Below are 15,337 nucleotides of genomic sequence, written 5' to 3' on the forward strand. Positions count from 1 at the left end.
TTGAAGTCACGCGACCAGGAAATGCTGAGCCAGGATTTAAACCCAAGCCGCTGGCTCAATGGCCCCACACTGCTTTTCCACATCCCTCTCAGATACGCTGTGACAATAAACCCTCGCCCAACCTCACCTACAGACCCACAATTAAAGTCTTCCACACCCCAACACCTGGGGGAGGAGGAAGGCAGGTGGCCAAACTTCTGTTACAAACAGGTCTTTATTAAAGATAAGGTGGGGGCAGGAAAGGGGGGCAGTATCTCCTCTGCCCACTGCCTTTGGCTGCCTGGGGCAGGGGAGCGCTCTCTGCTCCACCCATGCCCCCCATGATGGCACATCTGCATGACGCTGGAGCCCGGGGTGGGGGGCAGTGTAAAGAACAGGGACAGACTCCAAGGCAAAAAAAGTCCCTCCCACAGCCCTAATAACAGAGGGGTTTGAGGTGACCTGGGCACAGACAAGGGGAGAGACAGCACCCTGAACCCCAAAACCTCTGAACTGGGGCAAGCCCTGTGTAAGTTGGGAGTTAGGAGGGACTGAGTGAGAGGTTGCACATGGGGGAGGGGCTGAGAGAGGAAGGGGTGCTCCAAGAACCCTGCCACGGGGGAGCCTGCCCCCCATTCTCCAGCTGGACTCTCTGATTCTGAGAGAGGACCCAATGACACAGGATGACCCCATCTCCCTCCTCTCCTCTGCACATGCTTAGACATTGGCGGTCCCCCATTGACTGGAATCATACCCACCCATCCTAGAAGTTCTGAAAACCAAGGACTCCTATTGGTTGTTCAGACACTGAACACAAACTGGAGTTACCCTCTTGCCTGAGGATTCTAAGACGTGAGGGGAGGCTCCATTGGCTGGAGTAAACTCCTTTTGAGTAGAAGTTTTAGAACTGGGGACTCCCATTGGCTCAGCAATGGCCAATGGGGTCAGGTTTGAGCCCTAAAAGAGCCATCCTGGGGGCAAGGGCCCACCTCCCAGTTATGCCCACTTGGATGTTCCAGAGGGCAAGAGAGGCAGGGGCCCCCCAAATGTCCTTCCAGCCAGCCTCTAACATCTAGGCCTGGCTGGTTTGTGCACAGGGGGCTTTGGCACTCACATGGCACACGCACACTCACGTGTGGCAGGGAAGGAATGGGGACCTGGAAGATTCTGGGTGGGTGGTGGGGCCTCACAACAGGTGGTCACGGCTGGCAAACAGGTAAGGGCTGAAGTTGTCCCGGTGGAAGGGGGAGGGATAGAGTCCACTAAGGGTGTACAGGTCCCGAAGCAGGGGTGTGGGCAGAAGCAGCTTCCGACCACGTCCACCACCCCCACCCGGCCCCCCAGGCCCAGGGGAGGAGGGTGAGGGGCCCTGGCTGGGGGTTGGTGCTGGCAGGGGCAGGGGCAGAGGCAGGGGCGTCGGCTCAGACCTCAATCGAGGGCGGGGCACACGGGGCGACGAACACATGGCTGGAGCCCTGGAGGACACGCAGCTGGGGATCAGGTGGCCACGGCGGGCACAGTTCTGCGACTCTGGGGGTCAGGGTCAGAGGTCAGGGGATCAGAAAGCTTGGGAGGGGGCCACGAGAGCATAGGCGAGACCTCTGTGGCAGTGACTGGGACCTGGCAGTCCCCCCGGTTATCCCCCCACCCCCTCGACACTCACTGGATGGGGTGAGCCGTGCCGGTGTCGAATGCGGCCTGCAGGCCTCGGGTTCCTGAGACAAAGAGGCAGAGGGAAGGGGCTAGCGGCCCCCTGGGCCCCACCGGCCACAGCCATGAGGGGCTCTTTGGGCAGAGAGCCCAATGGAAAAGACAACTAGAGTTTTCCAGATTAACCATGACACATTCTTCTATTTTGTGTGACTGTCCCCCGGGACCTAGGTCCACAAAGACGAGCAATCCCTTTATCTCCCTGTGGCCCAGAGACCCCTACCTCTTGCCCGAATTCCTTGCCTCCTTGGTCCCCCTCCACCCACCACCCTCTCCAGCCGGGAGCAGACCCCGGCCCCCCTTACCTGGGCCACACTTAACTTTTCGAGGGGGCTGTCCACGGTGGGGGCTTGGCCCAGGTCTTCCCAGGGGGAGAACCTTCGGCCAGAGGGCCGCCGGCTCTGGAAGTTGTGTACAACGCAGGTGACCTGGGGCAGAGGGAGAGGTGCATTCGAAGCCTGAAGCCAATATGTAGGCATTGTGTAAATACCATCCCCAGTTTTCAGATCGGGAAACTGAGGCTCAGTTAACCTCAGTTAGCATTTTAGCAGTACATTTATGTGCCAGGCCCTGTTCTTTCTACTTTACTAAGAGGTAGGTACTATTATTATTTATCCCACAGGGCCACGACTAGGGCGAGACAAATAAAGCTAAGTTGTGCAAAGACAGGATCTGATCCTGTCTTTAAGTTTTCGATGCTTGGGACATTATGTGTTTTTGCACTCATTGTGATTTTTAAAAATATTTCATTAAGACATTATCTTCCTTGATTACTGAGTGTTTTGGTGCCCCCTTAAATTCTGCATTCATAGCGAGGACCTCACTCTACTTACCCTCGTCCTGTTATCCCATTTCACAGATGAGAAGAACATCTAGGCAGGGTGAGGGTAAGGGACTTGCCCAAGGTCACACAGAGGCCACACCCTTCACTATCATGTGGTCCTGCTTCTTGGGTCAGAGCTGACAGAGGGTCTCCCGTATCGGGATGGATGGATGGCTCACCAGAAAGGTTGCGATGGCAGCGCCTGTCAGGAAGCCGGCCAGCACATCAGACCAGTGGTTGCGGTACTCGGCCACGCGGACCACGCCCACCAGGAAGGCGGGGCACAGCAGGGCCAGGCAGAGCGAGGGTTTGACCAGGCGGGAGCCCTTCACTCGGAACACAAGCGTCACATACATCTGCAGGAGCCAACCAGTCAGGGGACACAGTGCAGTTTGCCGAACCGGATACGGCATTCCGGGCTGGGGGCGTGGCCAGAATCTCTAGGACCGGCGTTGGGGCAAGAGGCTGCGGCCAGGGGCTCCAGGGAACAGAATCAGGGGAACGGGAGTTCGGGAATGGAGTCGTGAACTCCCAGTGGGCCCTTGGAGGGATGGGGGAGTGGCCAGGGCACCAAAGAGCAGAGGACAGAGTCTGGGGCCCAGGTCTCCCCAGGACCAGTCAGAGACAGGGGAAGACGCTTGCTAGGTTAACACAAAGCTTCAGGCCCAAAGGGTGTAGTCAAGGCTCAGGGGGCAGGTCCAAGAACTCCAGGAAGTGGAATCCCCAAAGCCCCGGACCACTGACAAGAATAGAAGCTAGTCATGAACACCAGAAAAAGGAGTCAAAGCAACAGGAGGTGCGAACCAGGGAAAAGCAGGGGACAAAGGAAGTCCCAGTGGGTCAAGTCAGGGACATGGCCACATCAACAAAGGGCAAGGACAAAAAGGCTCCAGGGGACCAAGTTGAAAGCACCTCTGTCCAGTCTCCCAGCCAGTATCTAGCACCTGTAGCATCATGGGGACATGGCTAGGTTCCCGGAAACGGAGTCCAGTGTTCCAGGAACAGCGTTTTGGTCCCGCAGGGCGGAGCCAACAGCCTCCTTTGAGTACAGCGTTCCTGGGTCAGGCAGCGTGGCCAGACCCAAAAGGGGCAGTCACGAACACAGCAATAAGCTCAGACTCTGGGACCGGCCATCCAGAGGGGTGGGGCCACCCTAGGGACCGTGTCACAGCACCGGGGCATGACCTTACCCTGGGAAGGAATCAGAGGCTCCAGGCCAGGGTGGCCTCCTGCCCACTGGCCGCCCCCCCCCCCACTTTTGTGCCCCTATTTTGGGGCTCACCGCTGTGTAGGTGACCGCGTAGGCGCAAAGGGCAGCATCCTTGCAGGGGAAGGCACGGCGCGCAGCGGCCACCAGGCTGGGGCTGCCGGCACAGGCACCCTGGTCGGTGACGAAGCGGTCGGGCCCCGGCCTGTCGGGCGAAGGCGGTGGGCAGCCCAGGGCTGTGTAGTTGGGGCGACACACGGACAGGAAGTGCGGTGTGGGGTTTCCGGTCACCACCTGCCCAGCGTTGGCGAAGATGGTTGTGGTGAAGAGGCCGAAGGAGTAGACCCCTGGGGGTGGGGTGGGAGACAGGGTTCATGCTGGGCCCCTGAGATGCCAGGGGCCCGCCTCCTGCGAGCCCCTATGGCTCATCTGGGCGTCCTGTCTCCTTGCTGCTGCGACCGTCATTAAAGCACAGCTGAGAATCCCTCTAAAGCCATAGCACATTACAGCTGGGCCAAGGTCCTCTTCCCTTGATGGCACTCTGAGCATCTTGCCTCTCTCTTGGATTGCTGCTGTATCAGGAGGGGGTCCGCCCCTGGGACCCCCATATATCCAGGCCCAGGACCCCTCAACAGCATTACATCAGGATTGGGCCTGGAACCTCCTAGGACTATCCTGATGGCATTTCTGGGCCTTTCTGCACCTGTCCTGGACTCACTGAGTCGATCACTTTTTCCCCGGACGAACAATTAGCCAGAGCTGTATCTGTAGCCTTCTGTCACAGACGCCACCGTTTGGGATGAGCTCTGCCCCTCTCTTACATTTCTCCGCCACTTGTGGCTGGGATCGCCCTTAAAGCACAGTGGGATCTCACCGTCCTGTTCAGGGTGCGGTGGAAGGTGGGATGGTATTTGGGCTGGGCCTGTGTCCCCCTTTTCTGCCTTGAGATTCTCCCTGTAGCAATCTGGGAGCCCTCCCGGTTGCCATCATGGTTGGCTTAGGCCCCACCCATGTCCCTAGAACCCCCATCATGCCTGGCCTCAGCCCAAGTCCCCTTTTGCTCCAGGAAGTCACCGTCATGAGAGTTCTAGGCCCTCTGCCCTATAAACTTCTTATTATGGCTGAATCTGGCCCATGTTTCCTTTGCACAGCCGACCGGCCGGCCATGTTACTCACCAAGGAAGCGGACCAGCCTCCGCAGTGGGGGACTGAAGCGGCAGCAGGCCCCTGACACGATGGTGCTCTCCCCGATGATGGGGACGGTGGAGGGTGGCGCGGGGACAAAGGCACGCGCCAGCTCCCCCAGCAGGATCTGTGGGCAGGATCAAGGCAGGGTCTTCCTGGCCTTCAAATCCAACCCTCCCCCCACCCCAACACCTCCACCTCGCCCTCCCGCTGCCTGGGCCTGCCCAAGGCTACCCCCAGTCTCACCGTGAGGGTGGGCCCAGCAGTGACTAGGGCATAGATGAGAGCAGGAGGCACTCGGCTGGCAGCCTCAGGCCCCGGGTAAGGCTTCGCATAGGTACTGTCATAGCAGAAGAACCCCTGGGTGTGCACGGGGAAGGTGTCCGTGAACTCCAGGCGGTAAGCGAGCAGGACCACGATGCCCAGAAGCACTGACTGCCACCCAGTCATGGCAGAGAGATAGAGAAGAGACAGGGTCAGGTCCAAGCTGGGGCCGTGGTGAGAGACAGAGATGGGGGGGAGAGAGACAGAGAGATCAAGACTGAGAGAGATAAAAAGGGTGAGAGAGAGCGAGAGGGAGGTGGAGAATGGTCAGGGCCTGGCACACACAAAAAGATGGAAACAGAAGGTGGGAGAGGAGGGGAGGGGAAGGGAGAAGAGGAAGAGAAGGGACTCGTAGAATAGGAAGGAAAGAGGCGATGAGATTAGGGAGAGCGAGAGTGAGGACTGGGCCAGGGCTCAGACCAGAGAGAAGGGTCAGTCGGTGGGGGGAGGACAGACCAACAGGGGAGAAGATAATAGTACAATTATCTATTGTAATTAGTTGCCATACATTATTGTCATACTAACCCTCATCCGTGAATTATAACACATTTTACCTTCATAACCACGCTGGGAGAAAGGGACTCTATGTGCCTATTTGACAGACAAGGAAACTGAGGCTCGAGAGCAGGGTATGCGAGGTACCCAGGGTTCTGTGGGAAGGATGGACAGAGCGGGATTCGAACTCTGGGAGTGTGGCTCCTGAACGCACCTCCTCCCCGCTGAGGGTCTGGGAGCGAGTCAGGGGGGCACGCAGGCGCAGGCAGAGAGTTCCCGGGTTCCTCACCTCCACAAAGACAAAGCAGGGAATGATGGAGAAACTCCTCTTCAGCTGAGGTCTCCCTCCTGCCATGGTGAAGGCCGGGCCTGCGGACGTGGGGAGGGAATGGGACGGCCAGGGAGGGGCCCAGGAGGAGGCTCTGGTCGCCTGGGCCCCTTAGGCCCCAACACTACCACAAAGGAGTCCCGGCTCCACCCACTGAGCCTCCTGGCCCGGACTCTGGACATCCAGGACGCTGCCCATCGGAGGCTCCGGCCTCCTCTGACCCAACCAGCGGTCAGCCTCTGCCAGGGATCCCAGAGGTTCTCCAGTGGTCTCCCCCGACAGCCCACAGAGGAGATTCAGACCCCATGTGTTTTAGGAGGGTCTTCCTCCTTACCCTGTAGGTCACCTCCCCTCAGCCTCTGGAAGAGGCTTCTTCCGCTTAATGGGACCCTTCCCCCACAGAGAAGGATCCATTTAGAAGGGATCTAGGCCCCCACTGGTTTTTAGGGGACCCCATCCTCTTTCTCCGTGTGCTTTATAAGGGACCCCCATGCTCCGTGGCCCCCGCCCCTCCCAGGCTCCTCCTCTAAACGCCTTCCCCCATGGCCCATAGGAGCCTCTCTCTCCTGTCCCCATGGGCTGTGCCTAACTAGTTTGGGCTGATGGCCAGGCCCTCCTTCTCTCCCAGCTGCCTCTCCCTCTCCCCCTCTTCCCAGCCTGTCTGCTTCTCTGGATCATGAGGGGGCTATCTTCTCCCAACAAGCCCCCTCTCCCCAATATGTAACCTCAGTCCCCAGCACGGAGGGGCCAACACAGCCACACCTGCTCGACCCATTCTCCCAGGCTGACCTCACCTGTGAAAAGGCCCTATGGCTTCCCACAGGCCTCCGCCACACCCACAGACTCACAGCCGCTCCTGGCGGCCAGCAGGACGGGGATGGTCAACCCCATTGCACAGAGGTGGAAACTGAGGCCCAGGAAGGTGAGGGTAGGCACTCTGGGTCCAGTGCCCCATCCACGCAGCTTGCTCTGCAGTGTGACATGTGGGGTAAGGGTCACCAGATATCTCAGATGCGCACCTGGCCACGGCCCCTCACCCTTCCAGAGACACAACCACACGTGCTGGCATCCCTAGGGTACACAACTCAGCCACAGCCTCCGTGGCCAACACCACACACATGGCACAGCGTTTGTCCATCCCACAAACAGGGATCCAGGGCCTGCCGGGTTTTAGGCATTTGGCTTGTGGTGAACAAGACGGGCCTGCTCATTCAGACAGGTGCCCAACACCCACTCGCACACAACGGTACACTCACACACACGGCACAGTGTGCACACGGCCTGTCACAGACACCCACACAGATCAAACAATCCCCCCCCCACACACACACAGACTCAGGGACACCAGAGGAGGCCCTTCACACATTTCGCAGCCCCGCATACAGCCCCACACAAGCGCTCACCCCCGCCCCCCATCGTCAGGAACATACTCGCAGCACACTTCGGAGCCACATCCGAAAGAGTCACCACACACAGTGGGGGTCATCGGCCGGGCACAGCGTCACGCCCCCAATTGCCAGGCACTCAATGACAGCCACGCACATTAACCATCTCTCATCCACGCGGACACTCATAGGAGACGATGTCATCCACCAGCTCAGCCACACGGCTACACAAGGGCACATATACGGACCGTGACACGGATTTGCACGCCGAGCCACACAAGAGAGGCGCGTGATCACCGCCACGATGAAACATAGAAATGGGCCCCCCCACACCATCAGGAGGAACACACAATGGCAGTCATGTGCACACAACCACACAGCCACACACACCCTCAGAGTGATACCCCGTGACGACAGCCACACAACGACAGCCCCAAGAGACAGTCACACGCGCGCCACACAGGCATCGCCAAAGCCACACAATTGCAGTTACACAACCACACACTGATACAGAATGACAACCACACGATCACAGTCACCCTCACCACCGCCGCTTGGCTTCTCGGGTCCAGGGTCCCCTCTCCACACTCCCCTCCCCGAACCCGGTCCGCGAGCCCCAGCTCACTGCCTCCCCTCCCCCTCCCTGGGCTGGACCCACAGGGGACCCGACCCGCAGGAACTGAACCTTGGCCAGACAGACTGACCGAGGATCGGAAGCCCGCGAGGGGTGGGGGGGGGGGAGCAGGGGGCGCCCCAAGCCCCTCTCCCTCACCGGGTCGAGGCTGTCACCGCCTGAGCCCCCGCTCCGCTTAGAAGTCACCCGGGCAGCAGGACGAACAGACGGACGGCAGGCCCGGCGGGCGGACGCGGAGATGGGAGACTCCGTCGGCCCCGCCGAGCCGCGCAGACTCAGCGAAGGGGCGAGGGGCGGGGCCTCCGGGCGCCTCATTTGCATAACCCTGTGAGGCGGGGACTCGAGGCGTCTTATCAGCATGGTCGGGCGGGGCCACCACCGTTGCTCTTGGGGACCCAGAGCGTTAGAACAAATTCGGGAGGGAATGAGGGCTGCAGGTGGAGGGAGAACTAGGTGGTGGGGGCGCTGAGGGGAAGAGGAGGGCAGGGTGTGAGAGGGTGACCCTGGGCCTCGACCCTCTCCCGGTGCCTCAGTTTCCCCTTTGGGGCAGTACAGGCAGCAGGCTGGATGGCCTGGGCCCCTCCCCCCCCCCCCAAAGGAACTCTGGTGGCTAGTATAACGAGCCTGTCTGGACACTCTTATCTGGACAGACTGACCCCTGACTTTGTTATATACTAAATCTGGCCTCACTCTGTCCCCTGACCCTAAGCCTACATATCCTGAACAGCCTCTGGGGTCTCCACACCGCCCCCAACCCTGGGAAGTAAACTAGGGTGGGAAAGCGGCGGGGGGGGGGGGGTGGGTGTTGAGGATCATTCTCAGGCATAGGAAGCAGCAGGAGCAAGTCCACAGGTGGAAGAGGGTCTTGGCTAGTTTATTTTCTCTCTGGAGGGGTCTTCAGGGAGAGCAGTCCCGGCTGCTCAGGCTGTGGAGAGAGAGTAGAGTCAGGGCCCGGCTTAGCCCAGAGGACCTCAGAGCTGGAGGTCAGGGAGCCGATGCCCCGGTGGGGAGCTGGGAGGGTCCATTCCAGGGCGGGCCAAGAGGGGAAGGGTGGGTTGAGGCAAGGGGGGATCCGCACCAGGTGGGAAGGAGTGGCACTTGTTGAACGGTGGCTGGGAAGGGTTCTGGTCTGAGTCTGAGTCCGAGTCCCAGGAGGGGAACAGAGGGCTCAGGCATCGGTGCCCCTTGTAGCCTGCAGGAGGGACAGGTGCAATTCTGGCCTTTTACCCATGAGCCCTGAATGTGACCCTTGAGTGGCATCATGATCAGGGGCCAGTGGCCCTTGATTATGCCACTTGAATGTGACCCAACACGATACCAAAGTATGACCTCAGTGACCCCTGAATTTTACCCCACTGATCTTTTAAAAAGATCCCAGTGACCCTGAGTGACCCCTGGATGGAAATCCTTAATACGACCCTAGAACAAGATCCAACAGATGTGGCCCCTGAACACGGCCTCTGAACGTGACCTCTATGTGTGAAACTGGAGAAGGAACCCCCCCCACCTCCCCCCTCCCCAGAGGGCATCTCATCCCCCTCACCCCTGAGGTTCCAGGCCCTGGGGCAGCCCCCTGCGGACCTGGTGAAGCCATCAAAGGAGTTCTCCAGCAAGTGCACGGCGGACCTGCAGGGAGATGGGGAGGTGGGGGCCCTGGCGGACTCCAGGCTGCTCAGGGCTGGGGCAGGAGGGCCATGGTGGGGACACGGGTAGAGGTGAGTCCTGGGAGGAGAGGGACGTCTGGACTCAGGTGGATTCCGGGTTCTGGTGGTCGCTGCTTGATCTGACTGGTGGGAGGGCAGGGGGGGGGGCGGTGAGGGTCAGGAGTCAGAGGTTAGGTGGGAGCAGGGCGTCACCATATGTCACTCAGCTCCTTTTGGAGGTCATCCCTCCAGGAGCCACTGCCTCCTGGTGGCATCTCCTCAGTCTCCGGCCAGTGGGAGGTCTCATGCCCCTGCTGCTTCATCTTGGTCAGGACCTGGGGCCGAGGTGGGGATGGGGGGCGGGGGATGTTAGTACAATAGTACTAACAATGGCCATGGTGAAAAACGCTCCCTGTGTATTACACGTCAGGCTGCCCTCAAAGCGTTTAACATTCGGTTCATGCAGCTACTCCTTCAGGTAGGGATGGACTGTTATGCCCATTATATGGATGGGGAAACTGAGGCCCAGAGAGATGAAGTGGTTTGACCACAGTCACATAGCAGTAAGTGGCAGAGCTGAGATTTGAACCCAGATCTTCCAGCCCCAGTCCTATGGAGGAGGCCGACAGAGATTCCCCCGCCCCCAACTCCCACAAGGTCCCGTCCTCTCCGCTCACCTTTCGGCACTTCACCTGTGTCTTCTGCACCTTCTGGATGTTCATCAGGTTCTCGGTGATCTCGTCCTCCTGAGCCTCTGTAGGGGGGAGGGGACTCAGGGGGGCCAGAGCTGCAGAAGGACCCCCCCTCCTGGCTGTGGGCTCCGGGCACTCACGGAGCTTCTGATAGATGAAGGTCACCTCCTCCCGCACCAGTTCCAGCTCCTCCCACAGGAACTTCTTGCTGAGGGGACAGTGCAGCCCAGACCCACAGTCCCTGCTCAGCCTTCGGCCTCCTATTTCCTGACCTTCTGCCCTCCCGTTTGCCAGCCTGACTCCTCAAGCCTCCAGCTCCCATGTTCCCATCTGGTCAACCACCCCCCCACACCCTCCCAGGGTCTGCCCCTTCCCACAACCTGCCAGCCCACTTTGCCCCTCCTACGGCTACTCCCCCACCTCCAATCCTTCCCCCTCGTCCTCCCCTCGCCTCCTGACCTCCGGCCTCCCGTTGCCTCAGCCTCTTGCTGCCTGGCCTCCGTCTCCCGCCTTCTGCCCCTCTGGCCTCCCATACTCTACTCCCATACCCTCAGCCTCTCCTCCCTCTGGTTTCCCAGGTCACCTCCAGTTTCCTGATCCCCTGCTCTCTCTCCCCATCCCATCTCCAGCTTCCTGTCTTCCCTGCCTTCTGGCCTCCAGCTTCCCACACACCCCTCCCCCCCCATTGCTTCACTGCCTCCTCATCCCCTCATCTGTCCCCCAAGTCTTCCAGAGTCCTAGTCCCCCTTACTCAGGCCTCTCCCACCCGCCTCATCCCACCTTCGGTTCCTTCTCCCTGAGCCTCCCCCCCACAGCCATCTCCCACCTGCCCTCCTGACGATGCCCACCTGTCCCGGATCTCCTGGGCCAGCAGCTGCAGACAGCGAGTGGTGCGGGCCCTCTGTACCTCCTCACTGTCACGCAGGGTCCTCTGTAGCCCTTGCAGGCCTTGAGCCAGGGCCCCATACAGCTCCTGCCGTCCCTGCTCCATGCCCCACTTGTGTCGCTCCTTCTCTGCCTGGCGGCTCACAGGGCTCAGCACCTCTGCAGATGAGACTGGGATCTTGACTGAGCCCCCTCCACGCCTGCGCCCAGCTTTGAACCCAGCTTGCCCTATCCCTGGCCAGACCCTGACCCTGACCCTGACCCTAGACTCGCCCAACTTCTTTCACCTTGGGCTAACCCAGCTGACCTCAACAGGACCAGCCCCCAGCCTGACTTTGACCCTTGGCCAGTCCTCACCTTCAAGCTGTTGGATCTTGATTTGCTGCAGGCAGCTCTCCTTCTCCAACATGGTCACGGAGTGGTTTAGGAACTCGAAAGCCTGCGAGGAAGAGGTCGGGCTTGGGGACAGGGGCAGGGAGCGGGAGAACAGGGCCAGAGGTTGCTGGGGGCGGGACAGAGGTGGCTCACACCTTGGTCTGGGCCTGTAGCTGGTTCTTGAGTGACTCCAGCTCGCATCGCAGGTGCTTCTGGGAGTCAGGAATCATCACGGTGGACTTAACTACGAGCAGAGGTAAGAGTCAGCCGAGGCCAGGAGGGGTGGGGGTGGGGGCGGGGGGCAAGGTGGGGTCAGGGGTCAGCAGAAACTCAGGGGAGAGCGAGGGGCAGGGGCAAAGTAAAGAGCTAGGGTCTGTGGAGGCGGAGGGAGAGAGGCAGGCGTGTGGGACAAGGTCAAGGGCAAAACTCCAGCTGATGCTGGGGCAGGGATAAGTGGGCAGCAATGGCGTGGCTCCTCCCAGGCCAGGGCAGAGGGTGGAGGTAGGACCTGGCAGATCTTCCACACACGGTCATGTTGGGAGGGAGGTTTCTTACCTTTGGCTTTGGGAGAGCTGGCCTCCAAGGGCTTCTAGGAAACAGGGACATGAGGGCAGTAGAAATTCATCTCTGTGTTTCTCCTTGCTCACCCCAACCCATTGTGTGTGGGGCTGGGCATGAGTTGGGTCTGCTGAGTGCTGGGTGTCCCGGACCCTGCGTGCAGGCAAAGCTGCCTCTATGCACCTGTGCGCACCACCGCCCACCCCACCCCCACCCCCCGACCGGCCCACACACGGTCAGAGGTATACTCGGGTGGCTTGTCCCCTACTTGCGCACGCCCGGGGGCTGCCCCTGTATGACAGCACACGCCTGCAGAGCCCCGTCCCTGGCTTGGGCTCAGGCAACGGCCCTCCTCCTTAGGGGCAAATGACATAGGCCATGCCTGTGGGGAACTCCAGCAGCCCCAAAGCACAACCACGCACGATCATTGAAACACAGCTACAGCCACACAAGCTCGGACACAGCCATGCCCGCCAGGTGGTAACACCCAGGGCATCCACCCGCCTCCATCTCAGACGCATGACCACAACCACCACCACAGACACACAGGCAGTCATACCCAGAAACAATCACAAGGCCCCACAGAGAAACAATCGTGCGTCCCTTCCATTCATCCCTTCGTCCACTCATCTAAGACATTTTTGGGGCGCCTGGGTGGCTCAGTCGGTTGAGGGTCCGACTTTGGCTCGGGTCATGATCTTGCGGTCTGTGAGTTCGAGCCCCATGTCGGGCTCTGTGCTGACACCTCGGAGCCTGGAGCCTGCCTCAGATTGTCTCCCGCTCTCTCTGTCCCTCCCCCACTCATCCTCTGTCTCTCTCTGTCTCAGAAATAAATAAACATTAAAAAAAAAAAGACATTTTTTTTGAGCACCGGGTGCTGTTCTGGGTGCTGAAGACACACATCTTGAGGAGGACCCGTCCCCCTCCCCCATGGCTCCCTCCCTAAGTCCCGGAGCAGTAGACTGTGGTGTGGCCAGGAGGGGTTTCCCCAGGTGGGGGTGACCTTAGCGATGCTCTGATGCCTCTTCAGGTCCTGGTCATTACACTGCTCCTGTGAGTCTGGGCTCTGGATGAGAGGAGACCCACACGACTGAGGCCCTGAGTCCCTCCCAGGCCTCCAGTCTATACTCCGCACTGTGTTCTCAGAAGCAGCTGGCCCCAAGATCTCTGGCTCTGGGGTCCTGGACCAGTGAATTGTATAGTCCAAGGTCTTGTCTGAGGAAGAGTCTGAACAGAGGGTGGGGGTGGGAGAATGAGGGGGTGAGGGCTTTCTGGGGCCAACCCAGAGCCCTCCAGCCCCTCCCAGCTCCCCAGCCCTAGGGAAGTGCCTCAACAAACCCCAGTACTTGTCACACTTCCCGTTAGCAGGCACACACACGTTGGAGGGCAAGGGAGATGAGGAGCAGGGCAGAGAGTAGTCAGGGTCCTGGGGTAGGCCAGCCAGGAGAGGGTCGCTTCAACAAGGCGGGGGACAGGGGGCTGCCCTGAGACCAGCCCCCATGTCCTGACACCCCCAGACCTCCCCTAATACCCCAGAGAGGCCTCAGCCCTGAACCCAAGGCCTCCCAGTTATGGCAGGAGCAGAAGCTGGATGAAAGATGATTCCAGCCCCAGGCACTGGCTGGGTAGTGAGAAGGATCCAGAAGACCCCCCACAGGAGAAAGTGAGGCCTCAGAAGAGCCTAAAAGCAAAAAAGGATCTTGGCATTGGGCACTAAAGGAAGGGCATTCCCGGCAGGGAAGAGCGTGTTGCAAAAGCATGGAGGTGTGGAACCGCGTGCTCTGTGCTGGTAAATTCAGGGTGGCTAAGGTAGGGTCCAAGAGGAAGCGGGAGGTTAGCAGGGCAGCTCAAGCAAGGCACTGAAAGCCAAGCAGGGAAGTTTAAAAACACAGCTCTTGGTGTTCATGCCCCCTGTTCAACATTCCAGTGTTGTCAGGTCTGGTACAGATGGAGACCTGGGGCAGGTCTGCCTGGAAAAACTCCCAGGTGAAAGGCATTCTGTCCTGAGTCACATTCAGCCCAAAAGCCCACACTCCAGGGCTTTTCCTTCTGCCCTTGCTGGGTTGGCTGGTGCCCTTCCTCTGGCCCAGTCCTCCTAAAAGACTCCTCTATGCCCTTCACAACTCTACTCAGCATTTGCTTTGTAAAATCTTCCTTAGTCTTTTTTTTTTTTTTTTTTTAAGCTCATATTTTCTGAGCACCGCACTGAGTGCTGGGCACCACCATAAGCACTCACTGGGTCTTTATACCCATTTTGCGATATAGGAGCTTTTCTTCTGCCCGAAATGTTCTAGGCTACCCCTTCAAGAATCACTGTCTCGGGAGGCCCGCACTTCCAGAGGCAGTAGAGCATGGTGATTAAGCGAGGAGACTCTCCAGCTGGGTGGCCTGGGTTCGAATCCTAGCTCTGCCCCTTCCTGGCTGTGTGATGTTGGAGAGTTATTGAACCTCTCTCCATGCCTCGGCGTCCCCAGCTATAAAAATGGGATGTCATACTATCCACCTTGCTGGGTTATTGTGATTAAGTAAATTAATCTATGCCAGTGCCTGACATACAGTAGTGGGCAACTGTCCTCCCACGTCACGCTGAGAACCTGGGAAACCATAGGAGCCCTGGGAGGCTTGAAGGGGAAAAGGAAAGATGCATTTGTGAGCCCCAACTGCGGGCAGGTCCCCAGTCGAGCCCCCCTCCCTTCCCCATAACCTTCCTCCTACCCCTCCCACATCATCTGTTTCTCCCGCTGTCCCGGGGAGAATTCTTGGGGGAAGGGGGCGGGGTCATTAGCCTGAGCCCCGCCCTCCGGACCGAGAATCCTGCGCCCTCCTGGCTCCCTACCCCCTTCCACCCCCACCTACCACATACCACCTGCTCATGCTCTCCCCTCAGGGACCGCAAAGCCAGTCCCCAGCTGTGACGCTGAAATTTGATCCCGTGGGGACACCATCGCATTAAAACGCGCAAAGCCTAAAGGTAGAGTCACAGAGAGGGGTGTGGCTGACATTTTAGCTCCGCCCCCTCCGATGCAGCCAAAGGCCTCATTGGCGCCTTCCTGCTTCCGCCGATCTTAGGAGCCGCGGTGTAATTGGATAAAATCTAGTCGACGGGGCGGGACT

General features: G+C 59.3%; 2 protein-coding genes across 16 annotated transcripts; both read right to left on the bottom strand.

Moving 5' to 3' along the window:
- Positions 1–195: 195 nt before the first annotated feature.
- PLPPR2 (phospholipid phosphatase related 2) lies at positions 196–8,952 on the bottom strand. 7 transcript variants are annotated; one of them, XM_027050064.2, is made up of 10 exons: positions 8,209–8,947; positions 6,900–7,020; positions 6,013–6,092; positions 5,151–5,339; positions 4,896–5,031; positions 3,795–4,066; positions 2,692–2,868; positions 1,995–2,117; positions 1,643–1,694; positions 196–1,509 (listed from the first exon to the last, which is right to left on the bottom strand). In XM_027050064.2, the coding sequence occupies exons 1-10, from the start codon at positions 8,428–8,430 to the stop codon at positions 1,166–1,168; spliced, it is 1,716 nt and encodes a 571-aa protein (XP_026905865.2). In that variant the 5' UTR covers positions 8,431–8,947; the 3' UTR covers positions 196–1,165. The 7 variants fall into 7 exon arrangements, with proteins under 7 accessions (XP_026905865.2, XP_026905866.2, XP_053075841.1 ...); XM_027050065.2 differs by having other exon boundaries at positions 5,151–5,335; positions 8,209–8,349; XM_053219866.1 differs by lacking the exon at positions 8,209–8,947 and adding an exon at positions 7,482–8,179 and having other exon boundaries at positions 5,151–5,335.
- CCDC159 (coiled-coil domain containing 159) lies at positions 8,926–15,306 on the bottom strand. Of its 9 annotated transcripts, none has more exons than XM_053219871.1 (13): positions 15,087–15,306; positions 13,562–13,649; positions 13,227–13,450; positions 12,221–12,251; positions 11,821–11,909; positions 11,648–11,729; positions 11,253–11,461; positions 10,546–10,630; positions 10,391–10,467; positions 9,927–10,048; positions 9,614–9,696; positions 9,149–9,262; positions 8,926–8,995 (listed from the first exon to the last, which is right to left on the bottom strand). In XM_053219871.1, exons 1-13 carry the CDS (start codon positions 15,171–15,173, stop codon positions 8,991–8,993), a joined length of 1,296 nt encoding a protein of 431 aa, XP_053075846.1. In that variant the 5' UTR covers positions 15,174–15,306; the 3' UTR covers positions 8,926–8,990. The 9 variants fall into 9 exon arrangements, with proteins under 9 accessions (XP_053075846.1, XP_026905871.1, XP_053075847.1 ...); XM_027050070.2 differs by having other exon boundaries at positions 10,546–10,613; positions 11,254–11,449; positions 12,221–12,254; XM_053219872.1 differs by having other exon boundaries at positions 11,253–11,449; positions 12,221–12,254.
- Between the last annotated feature and the right edge of the window lie 31 nt (positions 15,307–15,337).

The sequence above is a fragment of the Acinonyx jubatus genome, chromosome A2 (assembly GCF_027475565.1).
Source record: "Acinonyx jubatus isolate Ajub_Pintada_27869175 chromosome A2, VMU_Ajub_asm_v1.0, whole genome shotgun sequence".
NCBI classification, from domain to species: domain Eukaryota; kingdom Metazoa; phylum Chordata; class Mammalia; order Carnivora; family Felidae; genus Acinonyx; species Acinonyx jubatus.